Source organism: Chiloscyllium plagiosum, unplaced genomic scaffold (genome assembly GCF_037043375.1).
Source record: "Chiloscyllium plagiosum isolate Xiang-an unplaced genomic scaffold, Cpla_swu_hap1 HiC_scaffold_47, whole genome shotgun sequence".
NCBI lineage: Eukaryota > Metazoa > Chordata > Chondrichthyes > Orectolobiformes > Hemiscylliidae > Chiloscyllium > Chiloscyllium plagiosum.
Window position 1 is genome coordinate 11,716,390 of NW_028270185.1, and position 11,670 is coordinate 11,728,059.

Genomic DNA, 11,670 nt, shown 5'->3' on the forward strand with positions numbered 1-11,670 from the left:
ACCAAGGCACACTGCATCCTTCACTTCACCCTCACTGGATCATAAACCCTGGAACTCCCTCCCTGAGTATAACCTCCCCCACACAGACTGCAAAGGTTCAAGAATGATGAGAGCTCACCAACACCTTCTCAAGGACTATTCGAGTTGGTTAATAAATTCTGACTAAGCCAGAAACCCCCATGTCCCACAAACAAACTGAAACTCTCTCCTGCAGTGTAGCATAGTGGTAATATCACTGGATGAGTAATTGATAATCCCTGGTGCCAATGGGTTCAAATCCCACCACAGCAGTTGGTCAATTTGGATTCAGTAAGAATCTGGATTGAAAGGTTTGTCTAATGCTGATCACGCAACCACTGTCGATAGTTGTTAAAGCTCCATCTCGTTTACTAATGACCTTTTCAGGGAAGGAAATGTGCCGTCCTTACCTGGTCTGGGCCTACATGTGACTCCAGACCCACTGCGATATGGTTAACTCCTCACTGCCTTCTGGGCTTTCAGGGAAGGGCAGTAAATGCTTGATGAGCTCGCGGTGTCTATGAACCAATAAACAAACTGTTCTTTCCCCATTCTTCTGCTAAAATAGTTCTTTGAGACTCTGAAATCGGGCATTTTCAACCATGCCTTTCCAAACTCTCGACCCAACTCTTTCAGTGTCACCTGCCCAGTTACCCATCATGCACCCTGTTTATGTAAACTCAACTCATACTCTGCTGTTGCTTTCCTAACTCTGTCTCTGGTTCAGCTGCCATTCCCCCTACGTGAGTGGTGTTGGCACTTCGTCCACCCTTACCTCAACTTCCGAACTGCCATTTTGTCTTCGAACCTTCCATTGTCTCACTTTCCCTGATCTTTATGACAACTCCAGCCTGACATCCCTGAAAGATCTCTACCCTCCTCGATCCCAGGACCTTGCTTATCCTTGATTCTCATCACTCCATCATGAGGTAAAGCCTTGCCTTCACCTCCTGTTCCTCTCCCTCACTCTCTCTCATTCTTTAAGCCTTTTTTTAAAAGCTACTGTTTGAATCATGGAATTCCCCACAGTGTGGAAACAGGCCCTTTGGCCTAACAAGTCCACACCGACCCTCCGAAGAGTAACTCACCCAGACTCATTCACCCACCCTCTTATCATATAGTTACCCTTGACTAACCCACCTAACTTACACTTCCCTGAACACTATCGGGCAATTTATCATGGCCAATTCACCCTAACCTGCACATCTTTGGATTGTGGGAGGAAACCGGAGCACCCGGAGGAAACCCAAGTAGACACGAGGAGAATGTGCAAATGGGGAGAGTTCTAAACCAAGCTTTCAATCACCTTTCATATTAGCTGTCTATTATTTTTCTTTCACTGTCTTGGGAATGATGGTGGAGTGGTGGTAATGTTGCTGAATCGGTAATCCAGATGACCACTGATCTGTTTCTGCTGGAGCAGGAGTTATTTGAGACCCATCAGGCTGCACCAAGATGTCTCCCACATCAACTCCATGTTCCCATTCTATTTCCTCATCCACTACTTCCGTTACAGTTCAAGATGCCATCCATCTGCCTTGAATATACTCAACAACGGAGCATCCATCACCCTCTGGATTACACAGTTTCGTAACCCTCAAACGGAAGAGATCTCCTCCTTCCCCTACCTTTGTCCTAAATAGCTGACCCCCTCAGCCAAGAGATTACCACCAGCGTGGTCTTTATCCAGGGGAACCTCGTAGCCATTTCCTGTCAGGCCTCCGAAGAATCTTATGAAGTTCAAATCAGATCACCTCTCATTCTTTTAAGCTCCAGACAGCAATGAGTCCGTTCTCCTCGATGTCCACTCAACTCCTCGTGTGACGCGTGTGACTCCCCTCCCCCACCCGAAATTCAGGACTATTTGTGTTAGGCAGCACAACCAGAATCTCTGATTGTTATGACTCAGTGGTGAACCTTTCTGTTAATTAAACCAAACACACAGATAAGCTCACCCCGCCTCATAATCTGTTAAAGTACGAGCGACAGAGAACTGCCCAAATTCCACTATTTAAAGAAAAATAGCAGTTTTATTCTTTAAATCTAAAAATGTACATTAAACAACAACTCTTTACAACTCACTCCCCCTTTCTCTTAAAGGTCTGTTATCTACCTCCAATTCGATAACAATATACTGATCCAATAGAAGCCCCTAATACAATTACATCGATTTAACTTTCAAAACCAGACAGTGGCTGTCATCATCAGTGTCAGTCTTCTTCTGCTGTAGGTCTCCCTGGGTCATCTTCCGTCTTTTGCCGCAAAGACGTTTCATGTGAAAAAGGTACTTTTCATAGAGAGCTTTGAATGACAGTCTTTCTCAATGGCAGTTTGTCACTCTCTCTGACTAACTCTCCAAAATGCCGGCTTGTTTTATACCCAAAACGTCGGATTGTCTCATTGGTTCGATGTTGTCAAATCAGTAAAATTCATATTCAATTGGGTTTTGGTATCCTGGGGCATAATTTACACTGATTGGTTAAATTCGAACTGTTGTGAACATAGCAGCCAAATGTTACATATGTTCAATTGGCCAGTACACTCTGAGACTGCTAGTCAGTCACATGTCAAGTGCCTGCAAACTCTTCCTGCCAACAACTTTCACTCTCTCTTAAAGGGACAGTACACGCCTTCAACCTCATAACATGATTCACCCCAAAACACCTCTGTTTCAAGTTAAGATACCAACAACCTCACTCTGAACTAACTGCTGAAGACTATAACACTTCTGTCTCAGTGTTAATGGAGAAAACTGTCACAGGTTCAGAAGCTCCAACAATTTACATTAAGGTATGTCTTTACTCAATTGCTACTCTTAAAACTGATTGAAATGGTTTAACTAGCTTTTGTTTTTAATTACTAGCACCAAAGCTTCAGAGAATTCACCGGAGCATAGAAGGTTGAGGTGTGACCTTAGTGACATTTATAAAATCAGATAAGATGAATGATAGGTGTCTCTCCCCTCGAGTGGGGGATTTCAAGATGAGGGGGCAGATTGTTAAGTAGGAAGGAGAGAGACTTAATAAAGAGTTGGGGGGGGGCAAATTTAGTTTGGGATTATATTCGGCATGAACTGAAGGATCTGTTTCAATGTTGTATGACTCCATGACTTTAGGGTGGTATGATGGCTCAGTGGTTAGCATGGCTACCTCACAACGCCAGGGATCCAGGTTAGATTCCTGCCTCGGGCGACTGTCTGTGTGGAGTTTGCACATGCTCCCCGTGTCTGCGTGGGTTTGCTCCAGTTTCCTCCCACAGTCCAAAGGTGTGTCGGTTGGGGTGGATTGGCCAGGCTAAATTGCCTGTAGTGTTCAGGGATGTGCAGGTTCGGTGCATTAGTTACAGTAATAGGGTAGGGGAATGGGTGGGTTATTCTTTGGGGGGGGTCGGCGTGGACTTGTTGGACCAAATGGCCTGTTTCCACAATGCAGAGTCTATGACTCTGAGTTGTTGCAAATGGCTCTGAAGGATTAATACTGAGTGTCATAGCACAATGCACTGAGATTACATCATATGGATTTGAAGACAGATCCTGAATGGCTTGCTTCCACATTTCATCCCCCCCCCCCCCCCCCACTTGCCTAAGGTAGTAAAACCACCACTAGCCATCTCTCTCTCTCTCTGTAATGAGAGAGCAGCCCTGTGGCCTGGTAGGAATATGATAATTTTACTGTTACCTTTTCCTGTATGTTCCTATCAGTCCGGTCATTTGAAGGAAACAAATCTGAGCAGAGCACTAGCAAAATCCTCCTTGTCTTGCTCTTCCGGGAGGTTCCTCTTCCTCCGCCACAGCACGGCTTTAGGAAAAGTGAGCACCCCTCCCCCTTCCCTCCCCCCCAACCCAGATCCTGATCAATAATCACCTCTCAACTAACAATCAAGTCGGGTCACAAAATCTAGTCATTTCCGTTCATTGGAAGTTTGTCTTTGGAAACAGCCTGCTCCTCAATCTTGTAAGGTGCCTTGGGACATCCTCAGGCTTTGGCAGGCGCTACATAAATGCAATTTCTTTCTTTCGATGCCGACTGATTCCTAGGATGGTGGGACTTTGTTCACTGGGGGTGGGGAGGGTCTGGAAGAATGAGGGGTGGGGGAGGAATCTCATGAAAACCTATAAAACTCTTAACAGGACCAGACAGGGACGACACAGGAAGGATGTTCCCAATGAGCAGCGAGACCAGAGCCAGGGGTTTTGACGGTAACGATGTGGGGGTAGGACGGAGATGGAGCGATATGTCTTCACCCAGAGCGCGGGCGGGTCGGTGACGTTCTCTGCCATCGAAAACAGTTGAGGTCAAAACATTGAATGTTATCAAGATGGCGTTAAATATAGTTCTTAGGGCTAAAGGGATCAAGGTGTACGGGGGGTGAAAGCAGGAACAGGGACTGAGCCGGATGATCAGCCACATTCACATTGAATGGCAGAGCAAAGGGGTGAATGGAGTTGGGACATCATATTGCAGCTGTACAGGGCATTGGTTAGGCCACCTTTGGAATATTGCATTCAATTCTGGTCTCCCTGCTGAAGGAAGGATGTTGTGAAACTTGAAAGGGTTCAAAAAAAGATGTACAAGGATGTTTTGAAACCTGAAAGGGTTCAGAAAAGCTTGTGTTTTCTATAATTCAATGTATCATCCAGTGGTGATGCTTTGATTAATATCAAAGGTGAATACTACAAGAAAATATTTCCTTAGAAAATAATAAAAGCTGACTTTTCAATTGCTGCAGTTGGATGTCACCATATTAATCAAGCGATTCAAATAGAAATATCATTTATTTACAGCCGTAGAAATGTTTACAGAGACGTTTCACGGTCTGGTCATATCTTTTAGAAGACTTTTCCGATTCTAGTCGTTCCCAGACTGGAAAGCGAATTCCGGATCAGTCGGGGGTCACTGTCTCTATCGGGGAAGTGGCCTCTGTGCTTGTCCATTGCTGACCTTTCAGTTTTAATCCCTCTGTCACTGGTAGCTGAGCACTCAGAGCCCCACTCTCTCCTCCCCGCTCCACTCCCTCTCTCCGTCTCTTCCTCTATGACCAGATTTGGTCTATCTCATCATCGTCCTAATGAGATCTCGGTGTTGGATTCCACCGCACATCGTTCCTTAAGACGTTTGACCACACTGATGGGCGTTAGATGAATGCAAGTGGTTGTTGTTGGCCTTGTCCAGAGAGAGAGGGGGGGAGAGAGAGAGAGTCCAGTTGTTGTCCTTCAGGCACCCTGAGCTATTCTGGTTCACCCATGGTGCACGGGTCCCAGTTGGGGAGACCACTACCCTCTGGTGGAGGTGGGAGTGAGCGCTCTTCCTGGGGCCTAGCTCCTTCGCCCGTCCCTTCAATGTTAGGCATGCGCCAGCAGCCCAACCCGCACGGAGCATCGTCAGGGACAATCCTGACCAGACCTTTGCTGTAACAAAGGTAAAGGGCAGGTGAATCGGCCGCATTGACCAAACAGACAGCAGATACGTCCTCCTGCCCATAAGTTACCTGTCCACACTGGTCTCTGCCAACCTATTGTTCATGATGGCCAGGGCCCCCACACCCCGAGAGAAGCCGTTGAACCGAGAGTGGCTCTGCCTGGGGCCCCCGTTGGCGGTCTCGGAGAGTTGCTTCTGCATTATGGCCAAGGAGACCTTGTTGGAGGCCAAGAAGTCTTTGACGGATATCATCTCGCCCGACATCCGGCGGCCGTCAGTCTCGCTGTCGCACACAGTCTCCATGGAGACGGCGTGCGGCCTGGTCTTCGGCAGCACTGGGTGGACAGCGTTGCAGTGAGGCCCGGCCCTTCTCTTGCCCGGGCACCGCCAGCAACCCCGGCACTCCATCCTCTTCAGGATCCAGTTGAGGAACTGCTTGATGACGATGGAGGAGACGTTGAACAGGGAGTAGAGGCAGCAGACGCCCGCCAGGATGAGGAGGAAGTTCCCCGCCCGGTAGAGGGTTTGGTTGGCGTAGGTGGCCCTCTGGCTGCTCACCAGATCGCCGAAGCCGATGGTGCTGAAGGTGACGAAGCAGAAGTACAGCGACTCGGCGTAGCTCCAGCCCTCCACGGGAGCGTACATGGCCGACGCGCAGCAGGAGATGACCAGCGACGCTCCCCCTAGAATGGCCATGACATAGTAGACGGAAGGCTTCCAGTCATCCAGGCTGTCCACCTCCCCCGAGGGGCTGGAGTCCCGTCGGCATTCCAAGAGGCCGGAAGGGCCAGCCCTCTGTACCCTCCTCTCATGGAACCAGCGCAGGATGTAGGCCAACAGCGTGATGATCCGCTCCAGGAAGAGATTGAAGAACAAAATGGTGGCGGCGCAGCCCACCAATCCGTAGAAAATCAGGAAGACTCTCCCGCCAACGGTCACTGGGGTGGCCATCCCAAACCCTGCAGAGGAGGGGGTTGGGGGGAGGGGTGGGAAATGAGGGGAAAGTATTCCATCACTGAGGTCTCAATAGTCTCAGCTCGTTCCACTTTGAAGCCAACTCAATGACCAAACCAACAGCTGAACTAATAACCAAATCGCATTCCGAGGCTTAACGTAGTGAGGCAAAGACTCTAATTATTGATCAGGGGGATACTCCCCACTCATGGGGGAAGTCTAGGACCAGAGGGCACAGTCTGAGAATAAGGTGCCAATTTAAGACTGAAATGAGGACGAATTTCTTCTCTCTGAACAAAGAGACCTTGGAGTGCAGGTTCATAGCTCCTTGAAAGTGGAGTCGCAGGTAGCTAGGATAGTGAAGGCAGCGTTTGTCATGCTTGCCTGACCGGAGATAGAACACTCAGATAAGGGGTATAGACAGGGTGGACAGCAAAAAGCTTTTTCCCCAGAATGGGGGCCTCAATCACTAGGGGTCACAAATTCAAAGTGAGAGGGATACAGATCTTCAGAAAATAGGCGACAGGTTTAAGACAGAGGATTGGAATAGGCTCAGGCTTGAAGGGCCGAAGGGCCAGTTCCTGTGCTGTAATATTCTTTGTTCCATAAAATAAAATTTGATACTGAACTCCGTGCGATATAACCACAGGGTGGCCAGACACTTGATCAAAGACGCAGGTTTCTAAGCAGCATCTTAAAAGAGTTGACAGAAGTGGAGCAGAGGTTTAGAGACTCGATTCCCGAATCCGGGACCTTGGCACTGATGTTGAAGCCATTAAAACTGGGGAATTGTGAAACTTGGGTTGGGGGGGGGGGGGGTGCAGAGACCCCGGGAGGAAATGCAATGCAACGCCAAGTGCTGGAAAATGGGATGAGAATAATTAGGTGGCTGTTTTTGACTGGCACTTTAAGGCCTGCAGGAGGTTACAGGGGTGTGACGGGTTGGCATGAGAACCGGAATGGATCTCTAAACAGCGATGAGAATCTGGATGTAAGTTTTCTCACTCAGCTGGAAGGTTCGTTTTTGGACGTTTCGTCACCATATTAGGTAACATCATCAGTGAGCCTCCAGTGAGGCACCGGTGTTAGTGACCCACTTTCTATTTGTGTGTTTAGGTTTCCTTGGGTAGGTGATGTCATTTCCTGCAGTGATGTCATTTTCTGTTCTTTTCCTCAGAAGGTGGTAAATGGGGTCCAAGTCGATGTGTTTGCTGATAGAGTTCCAGTTGGAATGCCATGCTTCTAGGAATTCTCGTGCGTGTCTCTGTTTGGCTTGTCCTAGGATGGATGCGTTGTCCCAGTCAAAATGGTGTCTTTCCTTATCTGTATGTAAGGGTACTGGTGAGAGAGGGTCATGTCTTTTGTGGCTAGTTGATGTTCATGTATACTGATGGCTAGCTTTCTGCCTGTTTGTCCAATGCAGTGTTTGTTACAGTTCTTGCAAGGTACTTTGTAAATGACATTTGTTTTGCTTGTTATCTGGATAATGTCAAATTCATTAGCTGCTGTTTTAGTGTGTTGGTGGGTTTGTGGGCTACCTTGATGCCAAGGGGTCTGAGTAGTCTGGCAGTCATTTCAGAGATGAGGAAGGACACCACTTCGACTGGGACAACACATCCATCCTCGGACAAACCAAACGGAGGCACGCACGAGAATTCCTAGAAGCATGGCATCCCAACCGGAATTCAATCAACAAACACATCAACTTGGACCCCCCGAGAAAAAGAGCCGGAAATGACATCACCACAGCAAATGACATCACCACAGGAACTGACATCACCAACTCAAGGTAACCTAAACACATAAATAGAAAGTGGGTCACTAACACCTGTGCTTCACCAGAGGTTCACTGATGACGTTACTTAGTATGGTGACAAAATGTCTGAAAATGAACCTTCCAGCTCAGCAAGCAAACTTATATCCAGAACCTCAACCTGAGCAAAAAATCTTCTCAAAACTCGCTAGGGATGAGAATATTACAATTGAGGTATTGCAGGACCAGAAGCCAATGTAGATTAGTCAGCAAAGGAAGAGGCAACCAGGAGATGAGATGAGAATATTGGAGAGTCATAGAGTCTTATAGCAACAGAAACAGACACTTCGTTCCAACCAGTCCATGCTAAACATAATCCCAAACTCAACCTGCCTGCTCCAGGCCCATATCCCTCCAAACCTTTCCTATTCATGTACTTGTCCAAAAGTCTTTTAAATGTTGTACCCATACCCATATCCATCAATTCCTCAGGAAGTTTATTCCACACTCTGCGTAAAAAGTTTCCCCTCATGTCTTTTTTAAATCTCCCTCCTCTCACCTTAAAAATGTGCCCCCCAGTCTTGAAATCTAGGGAAAACACAATTACCATTAACTCTATCTATACCTCTCATTATTTTATAAACTTCTATAAGGTCACCCGTCAACACTCCAGTGAAAAAAGTCCCAGCCTATTCAGAATTTCTTTATAACTCAAATCTTGCATACCCGGCAATATCCTAGTAACTTTCTTCTGAACCCTCTCCAGTTTAATGATATTCTTCCTATAACAGGGTGACCAGAACTGGACATAGTTCTCCAGAAGAGGCCTCACCAATGTCCTGTACAACCTCAACATGACGTCCCAACTCCTACACTGAAAGGACTAGCAATGATGGCATGGGTGCCAAATGCCTTTCTAGCCACCCTGTCTATAAGCGGCATAAACTTCAAAGAATTATGTACCTGCACCCTGATGTCCCTCTGCTCCACAACACTACCCAGGCCCCTACCATTAACTGTATAAGCCCCACCCGATTTGATGTACCAAACTGCAATACCTCACATTTATCCATATTGAACTCAATCTGCTACTCCTCACCCAATGACCCATTTGATCTAGCTCCTTTTGTAATCTTAGAAAATCTTCTTCCCTGTCTACAAAGCCACCAATTTTAGTGTTACCCCCACAACCTTGCTAACCAAGCCTTCTATAATCCTATTGTACAGGTAACAATGACGTGGAGGAGCAGGTGTTGGACTGGGGTGGACCAGGTCAGAAGTCACACAACACCGGGTTATAGACCAATAGGTTTATTTGAAATCGAAGCACTGCCCCTTCATCAGGGAAAACCACTTCACCTTGTGATTCCGAATAAACCTGTTGACCATAACCTGGCAGGTAACCATGGCGATGGATGAGGGGTTGAGTGACAGAATAAGCTTAGACAGCGATGGAGAGTGTTGCCTGCAGTTCAAACGGTGTGTGTATTTGGAATGACAATGTGAATATTTTATTACCTCATATTAATTAGCACTAATTGGGCAGCACGGTAGCTCAGTGGTTAGCACTGCTGCCTCACAGCACCAGGGACCTGGGTTTGATTCCGCCCTCGGGCGACTGCGTGGAGTTTGCACATTCTCCCCGTGTCGGTGAGGGTTTCCTCCGGGTGCTCCGGTTACCTCCCACAGTCCAAAGATGTGTAGGTTCGGGTGGATCGGCGATGGTAAATTACCCAAGTGTTCAGGGATGTGTAGGCTGGGGTGGATTGGCCATGCTAAATTACCCCACAGTGTCCAGGGATGTGCAGGTTAGGGTGGATTGGCCATGCTAAATTACCCCATAGTGTTCAGGGATGTGCAGGTTAGGGTGGATTGGCCATGCTAAATTACCCCATAGTGCCCAGGGATGTGCAGGTTAGGGTGGATTGGCCATGCTAAATTACCCCATAGTGTCCAAGGATGTGCAGGTTAGGGTGGATTGGCCATGCTAAATTACCCCATAGTGTTCAGGGATGTGCAGGTTAGGGTGGATTGGCCATGCTAAATTACCCCATAGTGTTCAGGGATGTGCAGGTTAGGGTGGATTGGCCATGCTAAATTACCCCATAGTGTTCAGGGATGTGCTGGTTAGGGTGGATTGGCCATGCTAAATTACCCCATAATGTTCAGGGATGTGCAAGTTAGGGTGGATTGGCCATGCTAAATTACCCCATAGTGTTCAGGGATGTGCAGGTTAGGGTGGATTGGCCATGCTAAATTACCCCATAGTGTTCAGGGATGTGTGGGTTAGGGTGGATTGGCCATGCTACATTACCCCATAGTGTCCAGGGATGTGCAGGTTAGGTGGATTGGCCATGCTAAATTGTCTCATAGTGTTCGGGGATGTGCAGGTTAGGATGGATTGGCCATGCTAAATTGTTCCATAGTGCCCAGGGATGTGCAGGTTAGGGTGGATTGGCCATGCTAAATTACCCCATAGTGTTCAGGGATGTGCAGGTTAGGGTGGATTGGCCATGCTAAATTGTCTCATAGTGTTCGGGGATGTGCAGGTTAGGATGGATTAGCCATGCTAAATTACCCCATAGTGTTCAGGGATGTGCAGGTTAGGGTGGATTGGCCATGAGAAATTGCCCCATAGTGTTCAGGGATGTGAAAGTTAGGGTGGATTGGCCATGCTAAATGACCCCATAGTGTTCAGGGATGTGCAGGTGAGGGTGGATTGGCCATGCTAAATTTCCCCATAGTGTTCAGGGATGTGTAGGTTAGGGTGGATTGGCCGTGCTAAATTTCCCCATACTGTCCAGGGATGTGCAGGTTAGGGTGGATTGGCCGTGCTAAATTGCCCCATAGTGTTCAGGGATGTGCAGGTTAGGGTGGATTGGCCATGAGAAATTGCCCCATAGTGTTCAGGGATGTGAAAGTTAGGGTGGATTGGCCATGCTAAATGACCCCATAGTGTTCAGGGATGTGCAGGTGAGGGTGGATTGGCCATGCTAAATTTCCCCATAGTGTTCAGGGATGTGTAGGTTAGGGTGGATTGGCCATGCTAAATTACCCCACAGTGTTCAGGGATGTGTAGGTTAGGTGCATCAGTTAGGAGTAAATGTTCGAGCAATGGGAATGGGTTTTGGGTGTGATTCTCTTTGGAGGTTCGGTGTGAACGTGTTGGGCCGATGAGCCTGTTTCCACACTGCAGGGATTCTAAGGTTCTAAGAGCTGGGTCTCGTCTGCCAGATACTTTTATGTGGAAATGGTAATTAATGACGTTCAATATAACCTTTTGCTTTATAGCTCCAGCTGTCGATTTGTTTGAAATCCTCACATCTTAGTACTTGGACTCTGATAACCGACTGAATTTTAATTGCTGTCTTCTATTAAGGCAACATTTGATGATAACTGTGCAATGAAAGAGTTCGACGGAAGCCAGAGTTAATTATTCACTTCCTCGGGTCCTGATAAGACAGAAGAAAATTTCCATCAGACTCTTCCTCAACTCCTTGATTTACTGCAGTTCAAATGAATCCTTCT

At 47.4% G+C, this 11,670-nt stretch overlaps 1 protein-coding gene across 1 annotated transcript in view; it reads right to left on the minus strand.

Annotated features, from left to right (window-relative positions):
* Positions 1-4,785: 4,785 nt before the first annotated feature.
* Positions 4,786-11,670, minus strand: part of LOC122542943 (potassium channel, subfamily K, member 13-like) — a 17,210-nt gene continuing 10,325 nt past the window's right edge. The window contains exon 2 of the mRNA XM_043681086.2: positions 4,786-6,394. Coding sequence (XP_043537021.2) covers positions 5,502-6,394 — 893 coding nt within the window. The 3' untranslated portion in view covers positions 4,786-5,501. The remainder of the gene's footprint in view (positions 6,395-11,670) is intronic.